The 27,861-nt window shown below is 54.6% G+C and overlaps 2 protein-coding genes across 6 annotated transcripts; one reads left to right on the forward strand and one right to left on the reverse strand.

The window, feature by feature from the left end:
* Positions 1-521: 521 nt before the first annotated feature.
* Positions 522-19,933, reverse strand: RIIAD1 (regulatory subunit of type II PKA R-subunit domain containing 1). Of its 5 annotated transcripts, none has more exons than XM_073807729.1 (7): positions 19,656-19,933; positions 8,284-8,454; positions 7,713-7,789; positions 2,485-2,531; positions 1,872-1,902; positions 1,237-1,364; positions 522-630 (listed from the first exon to the last, which is right to left on the reverse strand). In XM_073807729.1, the coding sequence occupies exons 1-6, from the start codon at positions 19,794-19,796 to the stop codon at positions 1,313-1,315; spliced, it is 519 nt and encodes a 172-aa protein (XP_073663830.1). In that variant the 5' UTR covers positions 19,797-19,933; the 3' UTR covers positions 522-630; positions 1,237-1,312. The 5 variants fall into 5 exon arrangements, with proteins under 5 accessions (XP_073663830.1, XP_073663835.1, XP_033715151.2 ...); XM_073807734.1 differs by having other exon boundaries at positions 1,872-1,899; positions 19,656-19,932; XM_033859260.2 differs by lacking the exon at positions 1,872-1,902 and having other exon boundaries at positions 19,656-19,910.
* LOC117312777 (CUGBP Elav-like family member 3) lies at positions 13,375-27,347 on the forward strand. The gene is made up of 13 exons (XM_033859265.2): positions 13,375-14,224; positions 15,456-15,538; positions 20,687-20,735; positions 21,169-21,297; positions 21,435-21,514; positions 22,568-22,711; positions 22,916-23,057; positions 23,289-23,438; positions 23,855-23,920; positions 24,224-24,361; positions 24,594-24,737; positions 25,465-25,601; positions 27,253-27,347. The coding sequence occupies exons 1-12, from the start codon at positions 14,080-14,082 to the stop codon at positions 25,590-25,592; spliced, it is 1,398 nt and encodes a 465-aa protein (XP_033715156.1). The 5' UTR covers positions 13,375-14,079; the 3' UTR covers positions 25,593-25,601; positions 27,253-27,347.
* Positions 27,348-27,861: the final 514 nt, after the last annotated feature.

A 27,861-nucleotide genomic window follows, 5' to 3' on the forward strand; every position in this document is an offset into this window, starting at 1 on the left:
GGATGGGCAGCTTGTTCCTAAAAATCCTCAAGAACAAAGTCCACCACCTCTGAGTCACCCATGGGGCTCTTATTTCACAATATTCATGGCCCTGAATGGGTTTTCTGTGTCTAATCTCATTCGCTCTTCCGTCCACCCAACCCAATTCCTCTGACTATTGCTTCTATGGAAATAAAAGTTAATCATCACCTGTACACTTTGTACAGTAACCCCGGAGGTAAGATAAAAAACAAAAGCCACCTTGGAAGCGTGGACTCTGCTTGAGTACAACCACAACCAGCTGTGTTCCTCTCAGGATTCCCCATCCCTGCTCTTTTGTCCGGTCTTGGCTCTGGGAGTGAGTGGCCTGAAGGGGCAGGGAGTACACGGGGTTGAGGCACATGTGGAAACACCCACTGACCTAGCTCAGAGGCCTCTGCCACGAACAGAGAAACAGGCCTACTACCTACCCGGTCAGAGTGGGGGCAGAGCAGCCTCCCGTGAAGGATGTCTTCTTCCTTCTAAGTGAAATAAAGCAGAGAGAACAGGGAGGTCTGTTTTTAATGAGCATCTTTAAAAGCCTTTGCAACAGCAGACACAGCCCGGAAACCCACACTGATGGCAACAGGGCTCTCTCGCTTCCAGATGACCCTGCAGAACAGAAATGGTGCTGCTAAATCAGGAGTGTGGCTTTTTCCCACCTCACATTTAAAACTCCCAACCTTCAAAATCATTTCAGAAATCCTGCCTGAAAAATGTGTGATGGCCCTCACGGCGTAGCCTGGTTTGACGATGAAGGGGGCAGGAAAGCGCCCAATCCAAATGCAACGAGGGAAACTGCCCCCACCCTTTCCAGAGCAGTGGGAAAGCCCTTCTACTCCCGCCACCAAAGACACAAGGAAAAGGCCACCTGCAGAAGCACACAGGAATTCTGCAGCCTGAGAGCAGGCTCTTGACACTAACGGATCCCACCCCATTTCCCTGGCTCTCTCTTTCCTCCAGAACTACTCAACTTCCATTCTCTTGATCCATGTCACTAGATTAAGAAGACGGATGTCTCTCCCTGCCACGGACATGCCAGACAAACCCTGGGCCTCTCTTCACCTTCCCTAAAGTAGTGTCAGGAAAATGAAACACTTGCACGGAACTTCTCTGCAGCGTCTCTGTTTGGTTTCTTTCACACCCTGGGCCGAGGAACCAGTGCTTATTTTCACAGGAGTAAAGAAGCCTCTGACTGTAAGTGAGGTTAACACCCACCCCGAGGCTGGATGCTTTCTGTTCTCTCTCAACAGCTGAGCATCATGATTTTGCTAATTAAGCCGCTTTCTTCTCCTTAATTAGCTGCATGTGAATCTTGTTGGGAAGTCTTGGATCCGTGAAATAGTCTGGGATAAGAATTAAAAAGAAGAAATCATCTAAACCCAAGGGAAAAAGACTAGGCGAGAGACAGCTCACTCTGCTAAAAAGCCAGGAAGGCTCTGTCTTAGCAGGACTGTTACTGGTGGTCCTGCTTTACAAGGTAATATGAGATGCCACAGCAAATCCCAAGGTCACTGTCTTCCCCGCCCCCGCGCCCCCCCCCCCCAGAAGTTCTGAGCCTCCAGCTCCAGCGTTCCCAGCAAGGGCTGACAGGGCGGCCCCTGTCCCCTCCACACTGCCCTGCCGCTGGCCTGTCAGCTTGCTGACGCACAGGGAGCCATGAGAGGGCTGAGGGAGTTTCTGGCTTTCTGCTCCAGGCCCATCTTGGGGCCCAAATAAATACCAAGTGTTATTCTTGTCTCAGCTCGGCCTGCTGGCTCCTGTCTCTGAGACATCACGCCCTCTCTGAGAATATCCTCTCAGAGGAGAGCCAGGCTCTTGCAGGATGACGACAGAAGAGGATTTTTATATACCCAGCATAACGTGAATCAGAGGCAGCATCTGCTGTGACAGCAAAGACATACTTAGATTCAGTCAGAAACGGTTTGAGGCTGTAATCCCAGGGCTAAAAGGACCCAAGAAATCATCGAGCCCAGCCCCTTCCCTTTAAACACCATTGACCTCAAGCCATCTCAGGGCAGCGGAGCCCATTAGAATCACCTGGGGAGCCTTTAAAACTGTGGATGCCCGGCCCCACCCCAGACTAATTAAATAAAAACCTCTGGGGGTGGGCCCGGACATCAGTATTTTTTTAAAATTCCCCAGATTATTTTAATGTGCAACCAGGGTTGAGAACCCTGCTTTAAGATTCCCAGGGAAAGAGCTGCCAGTCTGTTCCTTAGGGAATCTCAAAATTCTTAACAATCTTTACCACGAGGAAGTTCTGCCTCGTTTCTTATCTGTCCTCATTTTGAGGAAATGACATTGAGGAAAGAGCCTTTTGAAAAAAGCTCCCTTGGGAGACACTGGATAAAGAAGCACCCCAGACTCTGCAGGGAGAATCCTGGGCTTGTCCGAGTCTAAATTCACAGTAACACTCCTGGTGCTCGTTTATCAAACGCCCAAAATGGACGCTGCCTTACTCACCTGCAGCAAATTCTTGAATGTTGTCTGGTCTTTTCAAAAGCATTTCTCTGGAAAACATCAAGGGATAAGGGGAGGAGGTAAAGCAGGTCCTGCACTGTCGGGGCAGATGACCCGAGACACACCTGTCCTGGCAGGCGGAAAGCCAGAGGACTCCTGCCAAGGACCCTTTCCTCCGTGATTTTCCTTCTAGTCAGGATCTGAGGCCAGGAGCAAGACATTCTAAATGGCAAGAAGCCTAGGGAATGCTCACCTCACGAGACAGCAAGTGCTGCAGCCAAGTGAAGCTTGTCATTCACTCCACAAACATTTCACAGAACCAGAGACCAGGCCCAGGCCAGGCGGCAAGTTGAAGAGCTCGCTGCCTCCTCCTCGAGGGACTCAGGTGTGGTGGGACAGATGTGCAACCCACAACCTTCCAAGGAAGTGTAACCAGGAATTGCCACGGGTGGGGGGGAGGGCACAGTAAACCACGCTGAGAGGACGGACTTGAGATGGTTGTTGGCCCTGCATACAGTGGACACTGGGACAAAACCCAGGGCGCCGGTGCCACTGGGAAGCTGAAACTGCCTTATAGCCCACCGACTTTTATAGCTCATAAAGCTCGTTCATAAACGTTATCTCACTCTACACTCTGTGAAACAGCAATGACTGTGCCCATTTTACATATGAAGAAAGCAAGCTTTCAAAAGGTTGACCATTTGCCCAAGTTCATAAAGCAAGTAAATAAAGGAGAGGAAGCCCAGGTCTTGTGGTTCCAAGGCCAGTGCTCTACAACATGGGCTTGTGGCCGTGGCTGCCCTGCCCCACCAGCATGGAAGGCTGTCCCTGCCCAGGAGGCCCCTGCCTCCCAAGCTTCAGGAATTTTGCTTCCCCTCTTCTCCTTCAATTCAATTTGAGAACTGTTGAGCACAAATTCTGTGTAAGTCACTATATAAGATATGGGGGATTGATTTTAAAAAGATAAAATATAGCCCCACCTCAAAGGAATTACTGTCAAGTGAAAGGAAATGGGTAAGTTCCCAAATGTCCAAAAGGCCAAGTAACCTCCAGGTAGTGCTACGGGAGGTTACGAAATAGTGTGCTGGGAGATCATAGGAGAGAGAGTGATTCCTTACGGCAAGACCCCCAAATCCTCACAGAGCAGCTGGCGTCTGAGAGCGCCCTTGAGGCACACATGGGACGAGGGCTGAGGGACAAGAGCCTTCCAGACCAAGGAGCAGCAGGAATAAAGGCCCAAAAATTAAAGGGAACTGCCCATGTCCTATTGACAGTGAACTCCAGAGGGTAGGAACTGGGTCATATCCACCTTTGTTTCCCCAGGGTCTAGAAGAGCACTCAGGGAGTGTCACTGCCCCTGCAGAGGGCGGTGGAATGATCAGAGAGGTCCAGTCTGGCTGGAGTGGGGGCACGTGCAGGGAGTAGTGGGAAGCGAAGGAGGCCCTAGTATGGAGGGCCTTGAAGACCAGGGAGAGACATTCATACTCAGTTCAAGAGACAATGGTGGGGGGACTTCCCTGGTGGCACAGTGGATAAGAATCCGCCAGCCAATGCAGGGGACACGGGTTTGAGCCCTGGTCCGGGAAGATCCTACATGCCGTGGAGCAACTAAGCCTGTGCGCCACAACTACTGAGCCTGCGCTCTAGAGCCCGCGAGCCACAGCTACTGAGCCAGTGTGCCACAACTACGGAGGCCTGCGCGCCTAGAGCCCGTGTTCCGCAACAAGAGAAGCCACCGCAATGAGAAGCCCATGCACCGCAACAAGAGAAAGCCCATGCGCAGCAAGGAAAACCCATCGCAGCCAAAAATAAATAAATAAATAAATTTTTTAAAAAAGAGAGAGACAATGGGGGGACTTCCCTGGTGGCGCGGTGGTTAAGAATCTGCCTGCCAATGCAGGGAACATGGGTTCGAGCCCTGGTCTGGGAAGATCTCACATGCCACGGAGCAACTAAGCCCATGTGCCACAACTACTGAGCCTGCGCTCTAGAGCCTGCGAGCCACAATTACTGAGCCCGAGTGCCACAACTACTGAAGCCCATGGGCCTAGAGCCCGTGCTCCGCAACAAGACAAGCCACCGCAATGAGAAGCCCACGCACCGCAATGAAGACCCAACGCGGCCAAAAATAAATAAACATATTTATATTTTAAAAAAAGAGAGAGACGGGCTTCCCTGGTAGCACAGCGGTTGAGAGTCCGCCTGCCAGTGCAGGGGACATGGGTTCAAGCCCTGGTCCGGGAAGGTCCCACATGCCACGGAGCAACTAAGCCCATGCGCCACCGCAATGAAGAGTAGCCCCCGCTCGCCGCAACTGGAGAAAGCCCGCCTGCAGCAACAAAGACCCAATGCAGCCAAAAATAAATAAAAATAAAATTTAAAAAAAAAAAGAAGAAAAAAGAGACAATGGGAATGGATAAACAAAGCGTGGTAGAGTCACACAGTGGAATACTACACAGCAATGAGAATGGAGGATCTAAGATACTGCTGGGGCTTCCCTGGTGGCGCAGTGGTTGAGAGTCCACCTGCTGATGCAGGGGACGCAGGTTCGGGCCCCGGTCCGGGAAGATCCCACGTGCTGCGGAGCGGTTGGGCCCATGAGCCATGGCCGCTAAGCCTGCACGTCCGGAGCCTGTGCTCCGCAACAGGAGAGGCCACAACAGTGAGAGGCTCGCATACCGCAAAAAAAAAAAAAGATACTGCTGAGCAAAAGAAGCCAGGCACAAAAGAGCACATATTGTGGAATTCCATTTGTATAAAGTACACAAAAAGGCAAAATGAATCTGTGTGATTAGAAGTCAGGATACTGGCTAACTTTTTGGAGGAAGTGACTGAAAGGGGCCACAAAGGGTCTGAGGTGCTAGTCAGGTTCTAGTTCTTGATCTGGACGCTAGTATCATGTGTGTTCTCAGCTTGTGAAAGTTCATCCAGTTTAGGATATGCCACTTGTCTGTACTTTATGTTTCAATAGAATGTTTTTTTTAAAAAAAAGGCAATATTGTGGATCCACTGAAGATTTTTCCAGCCAAGGAATGATATGATCTGTGCTATGGTTTGGGAAGATTCATCTGCCTGGCTGTTTACAAAAACACCTAATAAAGCCTGTCTACAATTTCACACTTTGTTATCATATCTCCAGCCTAAAACCTGAGATCTCTGGATGCCTAAAATAAGTTAGATCCCTATTTCTAACATTTTTCAGTTCTAAAATTCAAGGCATTAAGAGTTCCATATACTGTATATATGAGTATAGGCTGGAGAGTTGTAGCTGAATGGCCATAAATCATTAGGATCTGCAAAACCCAAGTGGTGAGCTTGCCTCCCAACAAAAACAGAGTGGGGCTTCTCATGGCTTGCAGTGAGTGTACGGCAGAGACCTGCAGACAGGTGAGGACAGGCATGCTGCCCAGGATTCTGTCCCCTCTTCTCCCTTCCTCTTTTCTCACAGGAAGGACCATCTGAAGCATCCAATGCAGACGAGGGGCTGATTCTGGTTCACTCTGGTATTATCCAAAGGAAATAACAATCACACCAAAAAGAAAACCAAAAGCAAACCCTCGAAGTTCAAACACTTCCTCTCCCCTCTCCCCTCCCCCTCAGAAAGAGAAAGGCCTAAAAGGGGCCAGGAGGATTTCAGGAGAGGAGCTTCCAGGATAGCAAAAGGAGAAGCCTGATGGCCTACCTGGCCCAGGGAGGGGGATGATAAGGAAGGAAAGGGAAGATGCCTAGAGCTGTCCTTGCAGACACCCAGCTCCTCCTGGAAACTGTTCCTGGGCAGAGAAGCAGGGCCACCCCTGCCATGTGACTAAAACAACACCCTCTTTATTCACCACCCCCAAGGGTTCTAATCCTTTTGTTTGTGAACATTGCAAATGGTGAGTTAATTCAGGTTTTAGCATCTATCCCCAATCTCGCTGCTGGAATCATTCTTAACTTGGATTGCAAGCTCCCCAGGATAGGAAAGATGTCATCCTTTATCTCCCTTTAGAAGAAAAGGTACAGAAAGTGATGGCCTGATCTCCAGGGCTGACACTGACAGAGGATCCCTAAACTATCTTTTGCCCAAGCTTTAAGCCTGGCCCCAAAAAACCAAACCTCACAGACAGGTTTCCATTTTCCCTTTCCCCTTCCCCTATCTGCCCTCTGAGAATCGGCTGCCACTTTGAAGAACAATGAAGCATGGAAAAAAGACACCCCTCCAGGCCTACTTTTAAAAAGACAAAGGAGAGCCCTACGTCTGGCTCCCCAGCTCCTGTGTGCTTACAGTGCAACACAGTGGAAAAACCAGGGGTTTGGATCCTGGTTCAGCAATCTGGGGAAGGTATTTCACCTGTAAAATGGAAGTGATAATAAACTATCTTTGTAGACTTGCTAGGAGGATCAGCAAAAATGTACCAAAATGTCATACACTGTGGGCCCTGGGGACACACACATGGCTCCACCAGCTTAGAGCTTTGGTCCAGGGAGAGAAAGAAAATGCAATTATACAATGTGATAACTGCTAATGTAGGAAACCAACAGCAGTGCCTGGAAATGGAAGCCATTATTATTTAAATCGTGCCTATCTGTTTGTAGCCAAACAGTATTCGACATAGCTCTATTGTTTTCATCCATTGATGCTCCATGATTTTTTTTTTCCCTCAGTTCTTTGCTTTTCATCCTATTAGGAACATTTTCATTCAAGCAAATGCCATGCTGAAAGGCAGTGTGGGGGAAGGAAAAAGGTGCTCCAAGACATGGTGGAAAATGGTTTTCTTTTCCCCATGACTTACAAGGGAGTGGCTTCCAACACTTGGGAGTCTTTCCACACCAATGTTCTCAGGTAGAGAAAGGCCAGACGTCTGAATTTTTTTCAAGTTCTAGTGACCTTGTTAAAGGCCTCTGATAGAGAATAGGGTTCTACACCCAATGGCTGCCTGCTGAGTTTCTCAATGCCAAATTCCCTCTTCCAAGTGTTGGAAGGTATGTATTTATCCTTAGAGCTAAAGTGAATGCATATTAATATTTTTGAGAATTTTGAGGTAACTGAAGGAAACCTCTAGAGATAACAAGAAAACCCTGGGTGCCACAGACCCCGGCGCTAGAAAATATTCAATCCCAGGATATTTTCTAAACTTCAGACCCTAAAGGAAGCAACAAGTAGTGTTTAAAGAAAGAAGAGGTCACTCACACTCATCTATCCCCAACGAGATTTCCACTATTTGCTCAAGGCCAGTCTGAAAACCACCTACCTGAAGAAACCACTTATGAGCAACTCCACTTCTTTGTGGGTCCTTAGGTACTTTTCATTAGTAATCCGAGTCTGAATCTGGAGGGCAAGAGAAAAAGGTCATGCTTCATGAGGAGAAAGATTTCAGGGTTCAAGCCCTGGAGGTGTGGGGGGCTTGGGGAAACAACGTGCGCACTTAACCCGGGTCTCTTCCCAGGACGTTTGAACATTGAAGCCATCTGTCTTCTTACAGATCAACATCTTCAAAGCTGCCTCCGGCTCAGGCTTAGGGGCCTTAACTAAGGTCGGGTCTCTACCGTTGGGAAGTTCTTGTTTGTATCTAAGTTAAAGTATCCGGCAGTCATTTCGGTCCATTTCTCTGGCCCATCCCTGTTTAAGTTTTTTTCTGGACTTTCAGGAGCCTGTCGGGCTCTGTTCAGGGCTCCAGAAGCCTAGGGTCCGCCGGGTGTGTCCCCACCCACCGAGCCTTCCGCCCCTTTATCTGGGAACAGGCTCCACGTCCCTTTTCTCTGGGGCCCTTACCCATGGGGAGCTGCAGTCTAATGGAGGCGGAGGTCGGGGGCCGCACCCACCTTGAAGCCGCGCAGCTTCTCCAGCTGCTCGGGGCTCAGCGCCTCGGGGTACAGCCCTTGAATCCCGCCCGGCAGGGTCGCCATCTTGTCGCGGTCGTCAAGACGACGGGAGGCGCGGCTGGTGAGGACCCGCCCCTGGCCTGGCCCCGCCCTCTCCAGAAGGGGGCGGGGCTGAAAGAAGCAATAAGGGGGCCACTCTGAAGCCGAGGAGTAAGCTCTAGAAGGTGTCAAAAGGATCCCCTTCCCCAGATTTGGGGACTGAATTCCCATCTTGACTGCATATGAAAATGAGCCCTCCTTGACCCCACCCAACCTCAAATAGTTTTTTCTTTAGCTCTAGAGCATAACTGGAAAAGGGATTCCTAAGTCAGAGTCTCCCAGAATCTGGTTCCTGACTCTCTCATTTAAAGCCTAGTAGTAGGGAAGGAAAATCTAGGCTTCTTCCCTTTCCACCGGCCCGGGAGCCAAACCCTTCCATCCTTCAAGTGCAGACACTTGACCCTGAAGTCTTGGATTCTTAACACAACATGAAAGCACCCCCATAGGATGGAATGAACCGAGTTCTACAAAGGAAGGAATGTTCTCAGACTAAAAATGCTGGAAAGGACCTGGGGACATGCTGCCAGAAGTTTCCCCTCTTGGACTGACTTTCTTGTGTAGATTAACTGCTCCTTATAAATTCTAAATCATGTTTCCCACTCCCAATGGAGTAGGGGAGGGGAAAGGCAGTTGGTCTTCAAGATGTGTTCTTCTGCTATCTAATTAAGAAGAGAACGTGAGACAGAAAGCCAGAGAGCTGAAAATAGCACCTAGAAAGGGCAGGAGGCTGTCTGACAATACACGCAAGTGCTGAATTTCTACACCCCCTCGGAGATCATGAGCAGCAGAGACCTTGTGAGAGGCAGAGAAGAGCCCAAAAGGAGGCAGTCTTTCCAGATTTGAGAAAACTGCCCAAGGAGCAAGGAAAGAGCTTAACAAGCCCAGCATTAGGCCATGGCCTGGGAGGCGGTCTCTCTGCCATCTGCCTCTCAGAAAAGACTGAGGAGGGAATTCGCCGGCGGTCCAGTGATTAGCACTCCGTGCTTTCACTGCTGGGGCTGGGTTCAATCCCTGGTCAGGGAAGTAAGATCCCTCAAGCCGCACAACATGGCCAAAAAAAAAAAGACTGAGGAAAAGAAGGGAAAATGTTGGCAGTTCCCAAGCCAGGAAAAACACCTCAAGAGGTAAATTAAATAGTGGGCTACAAACCTCTTCTCAGAAACCCCATCTGGGTAGTAATCATTTTGATTGTTTTTTAGGAGCGAGAGTTATAGTGAGAGGTAGATAAGCTGCCATCTGTCAGAAGTGATTTTTTTAGGCAGGAGCAGAGGTTAATCAGACGTGATAGTTCCTGTTGGCTAAGACCTGTCTTTTCCCACCCCTCCACCCCCCAGAGAAGCTAGTGTTGGAACCTCTAAGTTGCACCATCCAATGTGGTCACCACGAGCCACCTGTGGCTATTAAGCGCTTGAAATTTGCTGAAAGTGTCAGATGAGCTGTAAGTATAAATCACTCACTGGATTTTGAAGACTTGGTATTTTAAAATGTAAATATCTCTAATAATCCTTACATTGATTACATGTTGAATATTTTGGATATATCATATAAACTTGTTGAATAATACATTGAATATACTGGTTAAATAAAATATATTATTAAAAGTCATTTCACTTTTTCTTTTCACTTTTTTAATGTGGCTACTAGAAATTTTTAAATTATATATACAGCTTGCATTACAGTAAATGGTGCTGGTCTGGACTGTCAAATCTACACACACATACACACACACACACACACACACACACACACACACACAGGCATATACATGCACAACTCCCTCCATCCCCCACCCCCATGCATAAAATAATTAACGTCTTCCTTCTGCTAAACTATGATCTTCTTGTGCTTTGAGAATCAGTCAAGCCTTTCTTGACTGACCACATCCCATGGCCCAAACCCCAAATACACATATGTGTAAATGAGAGAGGCTACTTTTCTTTTTTTAACAGCACCTCAGTTCTCACTATTGTAAATTGTGTTGGCCTTTCTTACCTCTCCACTTGAGGTAGAAGCCACTCGAGGGAAGGAAGATTATATAATCAATTCTTTGTACACTCTCACAGATTCTGCTACAGAAGTCTTCACTCTGTTTTCAATTAGTGAGGCCAGCAAGTATTTGATGACTAGCCATTCTGCCCACACATACCATCACTACATTTTGACCTTTCTGAAAAGTACCCCAATTATTTAGCATGTCTCGTTTCCTAAGAATCTAAAACCAGGAGTGAGCTCTCTCTTTATAAAGTCAATAATCTTTTAATGTAGGGCATCTTAACGTTGAGTGCAGAGAATAAGAAAGAGGGTGAGCTTGGGGATGGTGGGCAGAGAAAGTACCTTGGAGGAACCTAGTTGGAAGCCTCACCTCCTCCTGGAGAGCAATTCCCTGGTATGCGCCTCTGGGTCATTTTTCCCCCCAGTCTTCACCCCACAGGGCTTCCCTCCCCTACAGCCTGAAGGACAACAGAGAGGTGCCCACAGTCGCCCAGCAAGGAGGGCCTGAAGAGAGCTCCCACATCTTCTCTCCTAAACCCCACCTCTCCTCTCAGACTGAAGCCTTCCGTCTGGGGACCACAAACTAAACGAAGGATTGGAGGCGTTTTGCTGCCTGCAGCTGTCTCCTCAATTGCTGACTGGGAGGAGGAGTGAGGGGAGTTCATTATAATTCATTTTTGTGAATGTTTAATATTTCAATTAATATGATCAGCCCCAAGCCTGAATGAGCAGCAGGGCGGCAGATCTGCTGACAAGACACAGAGTAATGAGATCAACAGGGCCATGGGGTCTTCCTAGGCTCCATCCTCAGAGGGCGTGATCTGTTTAGCATCTCCATAAATACCAAGATCAGATTAGGAGGCAAGGGAAGGAGCAGTGGGGGTGGGGAGATGGGTGGAAAGTTACTTTCCAGATGTATTTACACTCTTGACTCCCTGGCACTGCCATCGCATATTCTGACCACCCTGCACTGGGCCCTCTCCCATCTCCCCCTACCCACCCATTTGAGAGGACCCTATTGGGAGCACCTGGACATCGTACCATGAAGTGTAATCACGTCTACACATACACACACACACACACACACACACACACACACTCACACTCACACTCAAACATACATACCTGTCAGAATGTGGCTTCAGGCCACAGAAATGATGCTAGGGAAGGATGGATGGTGGTGAATGGAGAATCAAGCAGTAGAAGGAAGGATAGCTCTCACCCAGGGCTCAGATGAAGACACAAGAGGAAGAAAGGCTAGGCTCAACCACTCCCCCCATTCCCAAGAGGAGATTTGACAGGGAAGTTAAACGCATGGACTTGGAACCACACTGTCCGGGCTCCACTCTCAGCTATACCTCTTTCCAGTGTGTGACCTTCAGCAAGTCATTTAATCTCTCTGTGCCTCAGTTTCCTCATCTTTACTCGAAGATAACAATAGAACCTACATCATAGGGTGGTGCTGAGGGTTAAACAAGTTAGTAAATCTAAAGCACTTAAACAATGCCTATGACACGGACCAACACCGTAAGAGCCATCTAAGTGATAGTACTATTAATTCCCTTCCAGAAGAAAAGCCTGCCTGTCCAGAGAGCTGAGGCAGGGCTGCTGGGATTCAGGCGGGACAGATTTCAGAGACACCAGCACCACTGTGGAGACATCAGCCCCATTCTGGGGTGAAGAAGGGGTGACAGGAGGCAAGGAGTTCCACAAAAGCTGTGAGCCCAGGTCGGTGAGCACCTGATGGCAGGCAAGGGCTGCCCCGTCCAAGAGGTTTGATGCCAGCAGACACTCCCTGCATTGAGAGGGAGCTGTGAGTGAGCCCAGTGTACAGAGGGGCCAAGCTCCCTCGACATCACAGGGCAAACTGATCATCTGTAGAAGTTTAACTGTTTAGGGGAGTAATGGCCCCCAAATATGCTTCCCTCATCCCTCTTTGTTACCTGACTCAATTAGAGAGTCCCAGTCAGGGAACATAACTGGGGTGGGGGGGGGAGGGGAGAAGCAGAAGGAAGGAATTTGGGGGTTTCCTCTGCCCTAAAGGGGAACTTGCCAGCTGTGATTCTGCCCATTGAAGGAATCAGGAATCTACTCTCATCAGAGGTTCTTGGCATTGACTACTTATTCGAGAAATATTTGTTAAGCTCCTACTACGTGTGAACAAGACACTGTGCTGGACACTGTGAACAGTAAAAGCTGAATTAAACAGTGTCCTGGTCTTCAAACAGCTTCCAAGTGCGAGCTCCCGCTGTCACCACTGCTGCCTCCCTGCCCACGCACTTATACACACAAACGCCCCAGAGGGCGAGAAGGGGGCGTCGGCAAATGCCAGCAAGATCGAGTTTTTCTTGGTTCCCTTTCTGGAAAACACAGTTCCCTCTCTGCACTCATCTCACCCTGCTCTCTCTTCCACAGGCCCCTTTCCATCTTTCTCTCTGGGTCCCTTCTGCCCTTTCCCCCAGGCTCTGCGACCTGCTTCCCTCCCCAGCTACACCCTTCTCCCCACCCGCCCCTAATCTGCCCAGCCATCTCTATGCCATCTTCTTTTCCCTGTTTTCTTCCCTTGGCTCCCCACTCTCAGTCTCCCCAGATGCCAGCTCCTCTCTCTTCCTCCCCCCTGCTCCCCTCTCCTGGGTCTTCTCTTCCAGCACCGGGGACAGCTCCAGCCCCCGGAACAATGGACCCCACCTTAGGGCTCCTCTATAAATTCTCCATCTTAGTGCCTTGCCCAACTCGTGATTAGGGAGTAAGATGGGGGAAGGGTTATTATCAACAGGACCAGCTGCTCTTCTGGGGGTGGGAAGGGAGTCAGGGAGGAAGGAGATAGGAAGAGGGCGTGGCTCTTGTCTGGATTGTGCGTCCCTCTCCAGGGTAGAGAATTTGTCTTCCACCCCTGAGACTGACATCACTGATGTCAGGGGAAAGGAGGTGGGAGTGGGGAGGGGGGTGTGGAGGGGGGAGGTTTTTGTTGAGGAGAGCGCGGCCGGAGAGCAGAGCTCCGGGACCCAGGTGACCGGGAAAGCAGGCAGCCCCAGCGGCGGGAGCAGCCAGCAGCAGCCCAGGCCCGGGGACCGGGGTGGGGGTGGGAGGGGGGCTGAGGGGAGGACCTGAAGGGAGGCGGCAGGGCCAAAGGGACCCCCGGCGCCCTGCCGCCATCAGAGATCAAGCATCTGGCATCAGGGATCTTCGGACCCAGCAGAAGGATCAGCCACAGGGGAGGTGTCCTCCCAGGGAAGCCAACGAGAGCTCCACCTGCCCCACATCAGGAGTGCCCCCCCCAACGCTGCTGGCAACCATACCAGGACCCTAACCCCTCAGCCTGCAACCCCATCACCCTCCTCAGGCCCTTTCCTCCACCTCCAGCTCTAATCTCAACCCCTAGTTCCCAGCGCCCCTGCTACCACCCTAACCCTCCAGGTCTTGGCCACACTGCCCCCCATCCTGGGATATCTGCCAGATCTCTGGGAGGGAGATCGTTTGCTTGGGCTATGCCCCCTGGTGGCATGACAGTGTCTGCCTAGACCCCTGACCCCGAGCCCTCAACTCCCTGGGCCTCCTTTGTGTGAAGAGCGGCCCCTCCGCTCAGCACTGTGGTTGAGGCCAAAGGGAAAGCCAGCCCCAGCCACTTGCCTCCTTGCTGGGCAGCTCCCCCTGGCCTTCGGGCCTCTCCCTGCTCCCCTCGGCCCCTTCTCCTGGGCCGCCCCAATGAAGGAACCGGATGCCATCAAGCTGTTTGTGGGGCAGATACCGAGGCATCTGGAGGAAAAGGACCTGAAACCCATCTTCGAACAGTTTGGTCGGATCTTCGAGCTGACTGTCATCAAGGACAAGTACACCGGGCTGCACAAGGGTGAGGGGTCAGGCCAGGCTGGAGAGGCTTCAGGGAGTGGGCTGGAAGGTTGGGAGGCTGGGAGGAGGTGGGGAAGCCAGGCTGGAGGGATGGAGTGGCTGGAGAAGGCTGATCTGGAAGGAAAAGAGTTCATGGGCTGGGGAGTGTGGATGGAGGAGCTAGAAGAGAACTCAGCTAGGGTGACCAGGGGACCTCAGGTGGAGGACCAAGGAGAGCCTCTCTGGGGGAAGAGTTGTCCAGGTGGCTGCAGAGATGTGGACCCCAAAGTTGAGGGGGATGATGTGGATGAACTCAAGGAAGGATGGAGGAACGAGAGAGCTGGTTTGAAAGATAAGGAGCTGGGCAGCGGTGTGTGTGTGGAGGGGGGCAGCACGCACAAGACTGAGAGTCTTAGTAGCCTCAGATACTATTGGGATGGGGGTCGGGACACAGGGTCAGGTGCTCAACCTGGAAAGAGTGGATGTTCGTGGAGTGGGCAGGGCAGCCCCAGAACTAAAGAGGGGGACCTGGGAAACAGTGTAGGACACAGATTGGTAAAGATCTGGGAAGCGTAGGGACTCGAAAGTTAAGGGAGCTGGGGGTGAAAGAGGATGTGCCTCAGGCCAAAGGGCTGTGCAGCTAAGCAGGGTCAGGCCTGGGGTCAGGCCTTGGAGAGCCCCAGACACTGGGAGTCAGAGGGGCCACGCTGCCTCCCCCTCCACCGGCCCAGGGACTCCGGCTCCCCACTCTTCCCTTTCCTTCTCTAGTCAGCTCTCCACCCTCCACCTGCCTCCCATGGAGCTGGAGAGAGAGGAGGAAATAGAGAAAATGGGAGAGGAGAGGGCTGATGATGACCAAGATGGAGGGAGGTGGAGGCAAAGGAGAAAGGGGAAAGGAGACCAGCTAAGGAAGAGAGAAAACCACACCACACGTACTTGTCTGGAGATCACATGCCCCTTCTCCTCCCCCCACACAAAGCCCCAGCTCCCACAGCCCAGGCGTTCTCCCTCTTCCATCACCCCACCATGTAAGCCTCCTGGTCTCGGGGTCTCTGCCCTGTGCTCATCAGCCCAGAGACTCCAGGGACGAATGTGCACCCCCTCTCAGACACCTCCCCACCCCAGCAGGCAGAAGGTGGCAAGAAGGGACAAGCTTCCCAGTCCTCAGTTTCGTGGGGGGTAGGGGGCCTTTTAGGGAGGGGAGACCGGGGACTTACCCCCGACCCGGTCTCTCTGCCCCTGCCCCTCCTCAGGATGTGCCTTCCTGACATACTGTGCCCGCGATTCAGCCCTGAAGGCCCAGAGCGCCCTGCACGAACAGAAGACGCTTCCAGGGGTGAGTCCCGGCCTTTTCAAGGCCAGGGGGCTGAGAAGGGCCTTAGAAGGGGCACCACCTTCCCAAGACACTGAGTGTATTTTCCACCTCCTCTCATCACCGGGAAGCCCCTGCCTCCTTGTAGCACCCCGCCTCCTTGCTGAAGATGCACGCATTTCTTCTCACCAAGAGAGAAGGAAAACAGCGATGAGCAGAGTAGATATAACCCTTGCAAAGAGCAGAGGTAGCCCTTTCCCCACTTCCCAACCTGCCCCTGGGGCAGCACTTAGAGGAGGGACTTAGCTGGTTGGGAGGCATGGGGAGAAGACTTTGGACACCAAGTGCAGGGCCGAGTGAGCAGGAGGCACTCAGGCACTCTTTCTGGCTCTGGGGAGGAAATCTGCCTGTGAAATGGGGGAGGGGTGCCTGCGGCCCGAGATGGGCAGCTGGTGCCTGCCCGCCTGGCATCTCTGTGCTGACTTCTGAGGTCGAACAGGCTCACCTCGCGTCTCCCAGGAAAAGCCGCGGGAACAGTGCCACAGGGAATCAGGGTGGTCAGGGCCTGGTGGGCCTGGGCTGGGAGTAAGCCCTGTGGAGGGGGGCTGCAGGCAGCAGACAAGGGCAGGGGCAGCCATCAGTGTGGAAGATCAGGCCTGACCCCACCAAGTGTGCCCAGGGAGGCAGGGGGTGCCTCTGACGTGGCCTCCCTCCTGCAAGGTCAGAGCTCTTTGTCTTCTTCCCAGGCAGCCTTGCAGCTCATCCCAGGCCTGGGCTGGCACGGACAGGAATAAAGAATCTCAGACTGCCCCCCAGTTACCCATCCTGTGGGGAAAGGATGTGCCGTTCCCTTTCTGTATCTATCGGCTTCTGTTGTCTTCCCTGGAAAGTACCTCTTGAGAGCTAACTCCACCCTTCCCTCCAGCCAACATTTGCTAAACACAGTCTGAGTGCTGGAGACACACCTGTCACATCTTCTCCTTCCCTCGTGTGGGAATGGAGATGGAGCCCGATCCTCTAGCTCTTCCTGGGAGAGAAATAGACAAAACAGATGGGAAGGGCGGCGGGGGGGATCTAGGAAAATTAGAACTGTCTCCACCACTCCCAACTTCACCCCCTCCATGGCTCTGTGACCCTCTGTGGCCCTCAACCCTAAATACCACTATAGGAAAGCAGATCTGCTGCCAGCTCCCCACCTTCACCCCACTATCTTATCCAGTCGGGGGCAAGGTAGCCCAGAACAGCCATCGCCCACAGAGTTAAGGACCTGTGTATGTGTGAGCAGGCTCGGGCTCTAAGCAGCATGTGTGTGTGTGTGTGTGTGTGTGTGTGTGTGTGTGTGTGTGTGTTTGGGCACATGAAGCCCTGTTCCCATCACATGACCTCACAACTCTCCTCTCTCTTTCCTCTGGGGAGGCCCCCCACAAATCAGCAGTTTTCATTTCCATTGCCGTTTCTCTGTCTTTTTCTGTTGTCTCCTATCTCTCAGAGCCCCTGCGGAAACCAGAGAGGGACAAGGGAGAAGGTAGAAAGCAGGCGTACTGGAGTGGGGACATGGGTGAGAGAGACGGCGCCGGGTGCACAGGAGCCCCAGGGCCATCTGTGCCAGCTGGGGGCTTCTGCCCTGGCTCTGTCCCCCTCCAGCTGCCTGTGTGGCTCAGGCAGGGCTACGCCCTGGGTGTGGAAAGGCGCTGCCTCCTCTTCCTGAGGTAATAAGACCCAGGGTGGGAGGCGAGTGAGAAGGGAGCCCCAGTTAATAATTGTCGAGCCTTGCCCCAAGCTCCCAGGTGAGGTTGAGTCCTCCACTTTGGCCCTTGCCCCAGGGGACAGAATCCAGAGGCACCTGACAGAGGCTTTAGTAGGAAATGAGGGGTTCTATCCTCCAAGGGGCCCCCCGTGCTGGGGGTTTGGGGGAGCAGATGTCTATAACCAAGCTCTGCCTGACCCTTTGTGCCCCCAGATCTTTCCTCAGCCACCTGCCTTTCTGGCAGCAGTGTTTCCCCTCAGACAGTCATTGAGTGTGTGTGTGTGTGTGTGTGTGTGTGTGTGTGTGTGTGTGTCCAGCGTGCCAGCTCTTGCACAACTGTGTTGGGAAGTTCCTCCTACTGTCTAATCTCCGTGCCCTCAGACTGCAGGTTCTTTCTCTAATGGGGGCATTTACCCGCTCTCCTTTCTCCCCATCTTTGTCAGCTCAGAATCCGGAAGATGCCACCATATTTGAGTGACGCTTCAGGCTGCAGAGAGAAAGAATGGGAGCTGGGCCTATGGCCATGGAACCGCATTTCCTTCTCTCTCCCCTAAGAGTTCCCAGGAGAGGCTCTGTCACAGGTCCCTGGATTCTTCCTAGGAGCAGGGTGTGACCTCCTGGAGGTGGTGGTGGGAAGGACCCCTGTCTGGCCTGCGCTTCCCCCTCTACTTGGGCCAAAATCCCACTCTGGGGACATGGGTCCTCCCCGTCATCTTGCCGTTGGGCAGGTGGATTCTGGCTCCATGGAGAGGACCTGTGTGTGGTCTGGGACACCGGGCGCAAGTCTGGAGTCGGGAGTGGCAGGGCATCAGGCCTGTGCCCTCAGGAAAATTAGATCTGTGGGCATGGGGAGCTCTTCTTGGAAGTGGAGTCTTAGCTATTGGTGAGAGGGACTTACTTACAAGTGACCATGTTGGTAGGGGCCTCAGGGATACTTGGTAGGAGTATAAATAGCCCCTTCTTCTTTGGGAGGCCCTGGGGAGGGCTTATCACCTGACGGGTGGTAGCTAGGGAAGAGAGGCGCCCGGCGCCAGGTTGCCCGGTAAACAGGGCCCAGCTGGACTCAGGGGAGGAGGCAGGTGTGCCCGAGCTGAGCTAACAAAGGCCGAGCTTCCCACAGGAAGTGCCAGGCCAAGGAGGAGAGGCTGGGAACGGGGCACTGGGGGCCACTGAGGGAGGAGTCTGTCTGTGAGGGAGTGGGGAGAGCCTTCCGTCAACGTGGTCTGTGCTGTGGTCTGCGCACTTGTGTGTGTGTTTGTGCGAATCCATGTCAGCTGTGGATACTTATTGATATGCTATTTTTGTGCCTGGGAGCCTTGCAGGGAGGGAACACCATCCTTTCTCCCTGGATCCCAGGTTCCCCATCCCCAGCTAGAGCAACAAATCCCCAGGGGCCTGTTGGGAAGGGGTTAGTGCCGAGCATAAGAATTCCTCGAAGCTGTGACTCCAATCCTACCTCTCCTGTAGTGGGAGCTGGGGGGCTGGCTGCTGACCTGCCTGTAAGAGGACTTCCTGATGGCTTTGACTGGAGAACGGGAGAGAAGGGGAGTGAAGGACCAAGAGTCCTGAGTGTCTGGCCCCCACCCCTTGCTACACACACACAAACTCACACACACAAACTCACACGCGCTCCTGAGGAGATTGAACCTCCGATGGGATAATCCCAGATTGGTGGAGGATAAAGCTGGGGCAGATTGGCCGGAGGATTTGTGTGACTGTTCCCCCTCCACCACCCCCACCCCCACCCCCAGCTGCTCTCAGATCCAGAGATTGGGGGGGAGGGGTGGACAGGGAGGAAGTAGTGGTTGAGGCGGGGCCTAGATTTGATCCGGGCTGGAAATACCTCACCTGCAGAGTCCAGCCAGACTGACTAGCATGGCGTGACACCTGGGAACAGGGTGCAGTGTGAGAAGGGGCAGGGGCAACTATCATTTCTGCACTTCTCTGTGTTAAGTGCTGACACACAAGACCTCAAGGCTAGAATACTAGAGCTGAGGGGAACCTGACTCTAGATCGCCTGATCCAGCCCATTTTACAGATGAGGAAGCTGAGGCCTAGAGGAGAGAAATGACTTGTCCAAGGTCACCCAGCCAGTGAGTGGCAGAGCCAGTCCTCGAAGTCCAGTGCCTTTCCTGAGGGTAACTTTGGCCCCACCCTCAGAATTTGGATGAATGTTTTCTTCTGTTTACTTATTTTTTTGGTCACTAGAACTAAGGCTGCCCCACCATCAGATGAGTGGGGTGGCCAGGTGTGGCCCCAGCGGTCAAAGCCTTCAACAGCAAAATATTTTCAGATGTGAGATACTGAGTCCTTTCCTCCCTCTCCAGTTCCTAAGATGCTCCCCACACTGGTTAAGGAAATCAACCTGCGGGAGTCATTCCCAAGTCCTCTTACCAGACAGGAACATGGAGTGGGGAACTGTCTGCATTTCCACTGGAGGCTGAACAAAGGGAGATGCTGCAGGAGTAGGGAGAGGGTAGAGCTCAGGAGGACTTCCGGGTACCCGGAGAATCGCGAAAGAGCACAGGACAGCATTTCCTCCTTTAGAGCTGTCTTGGCGGTGAGACATCAAGGATTTGATCTGGAGGAGGAAGGCAGGAGCTTGGACAGTATGGCCCCTGCAGGGCCTGCTCAGCGCCTCCCTCCAGAATCAGGAAGCTCTCCTGGGCCCCTCACCCACCTCCCAGCCCCCACCAAATCCTCCACCCCCAGCATACCCTGTTCCCACCCCCCCTCCCCACTCCTTCTCCGGGTGTGTGGAGCAGCACAAGTGATGACGTCACCATGGTCGCCTGGGCGACGGGGACGGATAAATCAGGCTGAGTGGGCGGTTGCCATGGCGCGCATTCTCCCGTTGCCACGGAGACTGGGCATCTGCTCCCTTTGTGCTGCCCGAGTGCCTTCCCCCAGGGGTCAAGGGGTGTAGGGGGGCAGAAAGAGAGGCAAACACACCTCTAGGGGTCAGAAGGAAGTCGGGGCATCTGTGGGGTCTCCCTCAGTCTAGAGTCTTCTTTGGGGCTGCTTGAGGGGGTGGCCTCTGTTGCTCCTACTTTGTAGAACTGAGGCAGCTTTTGCTGAACAGCCCTTAGTTGGGCTCTAACTCAGGACCCGGGTCCTATGGGCAGCCCCACTCTCCCCCTAAGGAGGGCAGCACCTCTCCCCGGCCAAATCATCTGGGGCCCTACCTGAGCTTAGAGTCGTGCCCCAGGAGCATCCTCCTCTACATCCTCTCCTTCCACTACCTCTAATCCCCTCAGGTCCAATCCTAAACAAGATTAATCCCCAACCCTCCCTTCCCATCAGCACTTTAGAGGGCTGGGCCTGGGGCTTACTCCCTCTAGCCTCTCCACAGGTCCTGGCCTGGGGAGGCCTCCTGGGGTGGTCAGAGGAGGTCCCCAGAAGTTGCTTTCTCTTCTTTCCTTTAGATGAACAGGCCGATCCAGGTCAAGCCAGCCGACAGCGAGAGCCGAGGAGGTAGGTTCTGTACCTTGGGACTCAATCCTTCTCCCTCAATCCGCAGGCCTAGGACTTGGAGTAGCTGAGGGGCAGGCTTTCTGAGGAAGAAAGTCTGAGAATTCTGAAGGGTTCCCAGTCAAGATGGGCATAGGAGTCAGGGTGGCCAGAGGGGATGTAATCCAGCCCATTGCAGAGACGGCAAGACTGAGGCCCAGAGTGGAGTGCAAGTCAGTCCTTCAGAACTGGTATGCACAGTCTATGTATCTGCAGCCCATCCCCCAACCATCCCTTCTTTCACGCCCTAGAGCCATCGGTCAGGGGTGAGGGGAGTTCCAGGGAAGAGCTGAAGGCGAAGGGGAGGGGTCTCTCTGCCTGTCCCAAGCTGGAGCAGGGCTGGGAAAGCAGCCTGGAGGCCCTGAACCTGCCCCTCCTCCTGTGCCCTACCCGCCAGAAGACCGGAAGCTCTTTGTGGGGATGCTAGGGAAGCAGCAGACAGATGAGGACGTCCGGAAGATGTTCGAGCCTTTCGGGACCATAGACGAGTGCACTGTGCTCCGGGGCCCAGACGGCACCAGCAAAGGTAGCCCACAGATACCCCTTCCCCGCCGGGCATTCCGCCTTCCTGCCCCTCCCCCACTGGTTCCGTGGGCTATGGGGACTGTCGGGGCCCTCAAGGGTGGGCACTCACCCCTTCCTCCTCCCTCTTGAACTCTCCAGGCTGCGCCTTCGTGAAGTTCCAGACTCACGCCGAGGCCCAGGCCGCCATCAACACCCTTCACAGCAGCCGGACCCTGCCGGTAAGTCCCGTTGCCCCAGCCCTCAGGCCTCTTCCAGCCTGGCTGGGCCCACGCCAGACCCTGGCTCAGAGGGCGCAGTCCGTGTTGGATAGGGTCTTTACTATCCAGAATGGACTGCCTATTATTGAATGACTATTATTCAAAAAGAATTTTCTGGCAGAAGAATCAAACCTCTTAGGGACAGCTTCCCCTTTCCAATAACATCTCCCAGCCCCTCCTCTCCTGCCTCCTCCAGTCCTCAGCCCTGGTCACCTCTCACCTCTTCTCCTTCCTTCCCATATCGCATCCCCCCCTCCCCCCAACCCCGCCTCACTGGCTGGGCATCGGGACACTTGCTTAGAGGCCCCGTGTGCCCTCTGCACATTCATCCTGCTGCCCCACACATTAGCAGTGGGTCAGCTGACTGATCTCGCAGAGGGCTCCCCCAGCAGAACAAGCCTCTCAGAAGGAACTAGCTAGCTCCCAAGGAGGTGAGCTTCCTATAACTTGAGGTTCTCCAGCAGAGGCTGGGCAAACACTTAGCAGGGACCTAGGCAGCATCAGATAGAGAACTGCGTTCCAGACCCTAGGATTCTACAACAGTCCTTGCAAATGTTCCAGGCTGGTTTTTATTTGGCATAGGCTGGTATGAAACTTTGAGGCTGCATCCCTGAGCACACCGTGAGGACTGGGATGTGGGAACATGGGGTGAGGTAAGGGGGTGGGGTAGCTACCAGGCAAGACGAGCTTGAGGTTAAACGTTTGCTGTGGCTTCATCCACCCTGGGGAGGATTTCCGGCTCAGAATCTTCATGGAGAAGCCAGGACTGCCCTTTGCATTCTGGGAGCACTTTCCCTTTCCCAGCACATTCCTCTACGTTTTTTAGTCTCTTGCACAGTCTGGCACAGGGGGAGGATGGGATGAAAGTCTCCCCGCTTTGACATAGGCACAATGATGGCTGCCCTCCCAAAGAGGCCAAGCCACGCGTGGTGGAACTGAGGCCAGGTCGTGAGGGCTCTGGGGAAGAAAGACCCCGACTCTGTCCCTCTGACCACATGGGGGGCCGGTGCCCAGGGTGCCTCGTCCAGCCTGGTGGTGAAGTTTGCTGACACGGAGAAGGAGCGAGGTCTCCGCCGAATGCAGCAGGTGGCCACCCAGCTGGGCATGTTCAGCCCCATCGCCCTCCAGTTCGGAGCCTACAGCGCCTACACCCAGGCCGTGAGCACTGCCCGCCGCCCCCCGCCCTGCCCTCACGCCCCCCAACCCCTCCTCCCCGTGCTGGGCCGGGCCCATCCCCACGCTCTCCAGCGTCCTGCCCCCCCCCCCGCCCCCACCACCAATGCCCAGGACCAGGGTTGGGAGGGGAGCCAGGCCAGGGTGCAGGGGGGCTGGCCCCACTCTCCTCTCTTCCCCTGTCCCCAGCTGATGCAGCAGCAGGCGGCCCTGGTAGCGGCTCACAGTGCCTACCTCAGCCCCATGGCCACCATGGCTGCCGTGCAGATGCAGCACATGGCCGCCATCAATGCCAATGGCCTCATCGCCACCCCCATCACCCCATCCTCAGGTAAGGCAGGGCTGGGCTGGGTGTGAGTGGGGCAGGTCAGGGGAGCTACCACGTGGGGAGGGGGGCACAGGGCATCACTCAGGGAAGCCATGGGGGCTGGGAGGGGTTCAGGGGTCAGAGAGTAGCCTGCTTCCTCCCCTCTGCCCTCAGACTTGTTGACTGCTTCTCTGCATTTGTGTGTATGTGTGTGTCTGCTTCTCTGTTCTGTCTCTGCCGCTTTCTCTTCCCCAGGAACCAGCACCCCTCCTGCCATCGCTGCCACGCCCGTCTCTGCAATCCCTGCTGCCCTGGGCGTCAACGGCTACAGCCCGGTGCCCACCCAGCCCACTGGGCAGCCTGCCCCTGATGCTCTGTATCCCAACGGGGTTCACCCCTACCCAGGTGGGGTTCTCTGCCTACCCACCCCTCTCCCCAGCAACCGCCCCAGCTATCGCTCTCACTGCCGGCAGGCATGACACACCTTCCCTCTCCAGGCTGTGGGGTGATAACGGCGCTTTTTCCTGCTCTGTCACCCTGGGCAGGGATGTTCCTTCCTGGTCTCAGCCAGGGAAGCTGAGGCACAGAGAGGCAAAGTGAGTTCGTCCAGGGTTGCACAGCCAGTCACAGACTCAAGTCTTGCTAACGCCAGGCTCTCCCCTCTCCCTACGGCTCTGTGCATTTCCACCCTCTCATTTCACATCCCATGCTCTCCCATGAGGCTCTCCTCCCCACCTGCCTGACCTCTGCTCCAAGAGGCACTGGTGGGGCTCCCAGCAGCATCCCAGCCCCACCCTCACGGTCAGTGCTGCTCTCCCCAGCCCAGAGCCCCGCGGCCCCCGTGGACCCCCTGCAGCAGGCCTACGCGGGGATGCAGCACTATACAGGTGAGGAGCCCCAGCGCAGGCCCCAGCCTGGGTGGAAGGGTTGGTAAGAGCAAAAGAGGCCCAGAAGTTGGGCCTGGGCTTCGTGCTGTCTGCCAGCCACCCCGTCAGACTTCCCAGCAGGCCATACCTGTGAGGACACGCCTTTACGGGCACGGTCTGAGGCAGCTCCCCCTCTGACACCTCTCGGCCCTGTCCACTCCATCGGCCTGGGCGAGGGAGAGGGGGACTGGGGTGGCTGGGAGGGCCAGGTGGGGCAGGGGCCTCTCAGGAACCCCATTAGCTCTCTCTGTCCTCCCCCCGCAGCAGCCTACCCGGCAGCCTACAGCCTGGTGGCGCCCGCGTTCCCACAGCCTCCCGCCCTGGTGGCCCAGCAGCCTCCGCCTCCCCCCCAGCAGCAGCAGCAGCAGCAGCAGCAGCAGCAGCAGCAGCAGCAACGGGAAGGTGCGGCCTGGGCGGGGAGTCCCAGCCAAGAGCCTTCAGGGCTGTGGTGCCCTTGCCGTGGGCTCCAAGGCCAGCTCTGGCCCCATGTGTGGGGATGAAACTGGGGGGAGGGGGGCAGGTGAGGTGGCTGGCGCCCTGGCCCACATGTTGGGGGCTGCCTTCCCCGGCCCCCTGCACCTTGACTCTGTCTCCCAGTCACTGAGCTCTTCCTTCTGTCTCCACTGCCACCCAGGCCCTGATGGCTGCAACATCTTCATCTACCACCTGCCCCAGGAGTTCACTGACTCAGAGATCCTCCAGATGTTTGTCCCCTTTGGCCACGTCATCTCAGCCAAAGTCTTTGTTGACCGGGCCACCAATCAGAGCAAGTGTTTTGGTAAGAATATGATGATCTAAAAGATAAAATATAGCACATTTTGGCCAAACTCCAGATGAGGTCAAGATCTGATGCATTTGCAGGCACTTATGGTTGCAATGGACCCAGTAGTTGAAATCCAGATTGTCCAAGAGTCTGAAAGGACCAGTTTTTACACTCCTGACATCCCATACCAGCTGCTGCCCAGGCCCATCTCTTCCTCCAGAAAACCACATCTTTTCTCCTTAAGAACTGGTCAGATCCATGCTCTGTGAGGATTGGAAGAGGCTCGGGAACTGGGGAAGTTCAGTTGTCAAAAGGAAGGCTTAGGGAGCAGGGTTTAGCTGCCCTCACTCTTTGAAAGCCTGCTTCAGGGGAGAGAGGGGACGTGCTTGTCCTCTGGGCTTCAGAAGTCATTTAGGGTCCGGAGTGGAGGTTTCAAAAGGCAGGTTCTGAGCTACCCAGGCCAAGGAAGGGGCTGCCGCCCCTCAAAGAATGCTGAAAGGAATGTCCCAGGGTGTGTGAGAGGCTGGACTGGACTCATTCACTCAGCCTGTCAACCAACAACTACTTACCGAAAGCCTCCTGTGTGCTGGGCAGTTTTCCGGGCATTTGGGAGACCTGGAGGAAGTAGGGTGGTGACGGGAAAGCAAAGAGCAGGCCTCGGCCTAAGCACAGGACAGTGGGGCAGGGCAGGGGGGGCGGGGGGGTTGGCGCTGGGCCAGGCCTTATGCCCCTCTCACCTCAGGCTTTGTGAGTTTCGACAATCCGGCCAGTGCCCAGGCTGCCATCCAGGCCATGAACGGTTTCCAGATTGGCATGAAGCGCCTCAAAGTCCAGCTAAAGCGGCCTAAGGATGCCAACCGGCCCTACTGAGGGCCCCAGGTGGGTCCCGCTCCCGTCCTGTGACCTCTCCAGCCCCTTCACATGGCAGCCAGGGCCCTCACTTGGACTGCCCCACCCCCCTTTCCCACCACCCTCAGGGATGCCCACCCCTGACTCTGGGCACTGGAGGCAGGGATCTGCAGCAGCTTCCTCAGCTGTTTTTCAATCACCCAAGTCTCTCTTTCACTTTCTCTCTCTCGCTCTCTCTCACACATACACACACGCACACACACACGCGTGCACGTGTGCACACACACTCACACTGTGACCCCAGAGAGAGCCAGGTCTGTATATGTCTGTGTCCACTCCCTAGAACCTCCCCAATATCTGGTCTCGTTTGTCTGGTCAGTGTCCATGTGTCTTGTGTGTCTCTTTTTCTGGTTTTCCTTTAGGTTGGAGTAGAATTAGGGGAGTAGGGTTTGGGGAATAGGGGGCTGGTTTAGGGTACTGGAGGGTCCTAGAATCACTGGCTCCTAGAATATCTGTTGTCCTGAGAAGTGGGGACATCAGGTCCCGGTGCCCTGGACCCCAGGTGATTTCCCTCATGTGGCAGCAGACCCACGGGACAGGGGAGAGTACACAGAACAGACTGGGGGGAGTCCGAGTGTCAGGGCTCTGGGGAGCAGCTTTGGTTCAGGTGGAGGCAGCTGGAATGCTGGACTGCCTGTGAATTTCACCTAACAGGTCCCCTCCTCCCCACTGCCCGCCAGCCGCCAACCTCATGGCCACAGAGCTGTGAGCTTTCATTACTTTTGTGTTGTTTAATCTCCTTTGGACCAAACCCCTGAAAAAAAAACAACCCAAGAACAATACCCACATTTTCTGTTTTTCCCCCTTTCCCCCCAATCCTGGCTGCTTAACTCCTCCCACCCTGGGGGCCCCCCAGCCCAGGGCCCGTGTCCATTGTCGGCCGAAGCCCCCATCCCCGGACCCCTGCTCCGGGCCCCTGTAAGTTGCATGGAACGAGCGTGTTGTCTTTGGAGCCGATTGTTTGTTATTTGGGGAGGGGTCCGCGGAGGGAAGCGCCCCCCAGCCCAGAGTCAGGGCCGGGGGCAGCTCGCGGGATGTGCTTGGTCAACAGTGGTTGGTGACTGTGGTCTGTGTTCCGTGCATTTCTCTCTCGCTTTCTTTGTTCCTTTCCAAAAAGGAATGAGAGCGCCCCCTAGGGGCTGGGGGGTCTCGCTCGCCCCCACTAGACTCCAGCCCTAAGTCCAGCCCTGGTTCCACCCTGGCCTGCTCTGCCGCCCTTTTGCGGATGCCCCCTTGCTCTTTTTCCAGGTGTCTGTCCCGACACTGCACCATCCTCCTTTCTCTGAGTCACCTCTGCCTGCCTGTTTGTTGTCTCATTTCTTTGCCCCTCCTCCTCTAGTCCCTGTCTCCGTTATCTTCCATGTTCCTTCCCTCACGGGCTGTTTGAGTATTTCCTTCCTAATATCCTTTGGTTTCTTGTGTCATTCGCCCCTCCCTCCCGTCTCCTCCATCCCTGCCCCTTGTCGAATGGCTGGGGGGCCGGATGGTTCAGTTTGGACGGAGGCCTTTCTGATGACCTGCCTTCCTCAGCCGCCCCAGCTCCCTCTCCTCACCCAGGGCCTGGGACCTGCCTCAGCTGCCATCTTCTCCACAGCTTCACCCACGTTTCCTTCCTTCACAGGCCTGGAGACACCAGAGGAAGGGGCGCCTCACCCCCTCGCCCCACGACTGGCCCCAGCCCTCTCTGCACATCCGCCCTGGGCCTTGATTGGGCTCTGGGGCAAACGCTGCTTCATGGCCCTGGGGGCACAGGATACCGGCCCACTCCCACCACCCCGCCTCCCCGAAGGGCCTGTTTCCTCCCAGGTGCCCTTTTGGCCTTTGTGAGGGAGCAAGGAACAGGCTCGAAGGCTCTGGGGTATCTGCCTTCTGCTGGGGCTCCTGTGACGGGCCTTCTGCGCCCAGCCTTCGCACTTGCCTCCCCCAGCAGCGGGCCTCTTCTACCTGTGCGGCCCGGGAGGGCAGCAGGGGCCTCCCACATGCTCCCTGCCCACCCTCGCCCCAGCCTCGCCCCCATATTCGGGGTTTCTCAGAAGCTGGTTGTCACACTCCCTGTGGCCACCCTCAGCTCGAGGTAGGATATCCCTGAACCCTGGGCTCCCAGCCCTAAAACTCACTGCCTCCCCCAAGGGCCCCCTCCAAGGAGAACGTGGAGGAGCCCTGAGGGCTGCCTCTCCGCCAGTCAGCCACAGAGACCCTCCTCCTTTCACGAGGAAAAGACCTCCCCCAA

This window comes from Tursiops truncatus, chromosome 1 (assembly GCF_011762595.2).
Source record: "Tursiops truncatus isolate mTurTru1 chromosome 1, mTurTru1.mat.Y, whole genome shotgun sequence".
NCBI classification, from domain to species: Eukaryota; Metazoa; Chordata; class Mammalia; order Artiodactyla; family Delphinidae; genus Tursiops; species Tursiops truncatus.